The 951-nt window shown below is 42.4% G+C and overlaps 1 protein-coding gene across 5 annotated transcripts in view; it reads left to right on the forward strand.

The window, feature by feature from the left end:
* Nktr (natural killer cell triggering receptor) overlaps positions 1 to 951 on the forward strand; it is a 38,432-nt gene that overhangs the window by 19,290 nt on the left and 18,191 nt on the right. For all 5 annotated transcript variants that reach the window (XM_026779009.1, XM_005348128.3, XM_026779013.1 and 2 more), the window contains one exon: positions 646 to 791. In XM_026779009.1, the coding sequence (XP_026634810.1) occupies positions 646 to 791 (146 nt within the window). The remainder of the gene's footprint in view (positions 1 to 645; positions 792 to 951) is intronic.

Here is a 951-nt window from a genome sequence, read left to right on the forward strand (position 1 = left end):
TTCCTTCCTTCTCTCTCTCTCCCTCTCTCCTCTCTCTCTCTTTCTTTTTTTTTCTGAGACAGGGCTTCTCTATACAACCTAGCAGTCCTGGAACTTGCTTTGTAGACTAGGCTGGCCTTGAACTCACTGAGATCTGACTGCCTCTGGCGTCCCCCCCCCCCCCTGTGCTGAGATCAAAGGTGTGCATCACCACCACCTGACTGTTGTCGGATTCTTAACCCTAGGAAGGCTAGGAGCCACTGCAGAACAGTCCCACTTCTCTTCAGATGAACTGTTGCTGTTTCTTATTATGACGTAGAATTCAAGTTGTCTTTCCCTTCTAGTTGGTTCATAACATTTTCAGTTCTGTGAACATGTTTTTTGTGGCATTGTCCCAATTACTGTTCATAATATAATTATAAGACTAATTTCTTTCTTTCTTTCTTTCTTTCTTTCTTTCTTTCTTTCTTTCTTTCTTTTTGTTTTTGTTTTTCAAGACAGGGTTTCTCTGTGGTTTTGGAGACTGTCCTGGAGCTAGCTCTGTAGACCAGGCTGGTCTCAAACTCACAGAGATCCACCTGCCTCTGCCTCTCGAGTGCTGGGATTAAAGGCGTGCGCCACCACCGTCCAGCGACTAATTTATTTCTTGAATTTATATTATGACAGGGTTCATGTTGTGTTTGGACTGGTTATTTCCGGTTTTGAAGTAATTGAACAGATTGAAAATCTGAAAACGGATGCTGCAAGCAGACCTTATGCAGATGTTCGAGTTATTGACTGTGGTGTGCTTGCCACAAAGTTGACAAAAGATGGTAAGAACTTTTGGAGGGTGGAGGAGTCTATGATAGAGGTGAAAGAGTATGCCCAACTTGAAGACACCTTCTAAATATCTAAGATACCTTCTAAATGTCTAGGATACCTTCTGAATGTCTAAGATACCTTCTGAATGTCTAGGATACCTTCTGAATGTCT

Source organism: Microtus ochrogaster, chromosome 5 (assembly GCF_000317375.1).
Source record: "Microtus ochrogaster isolate Prairie Vole_2 chromosome 5, MicOch1.0, whole genome shotgun sequence".
Classification (NCBI taxonomy): domain Eukaryota; kingdom Metazoa; phylum Chordata; class Mammalia; order Rodentia; family Cricetidae; genus Microtus; species Microtus ochrogaster.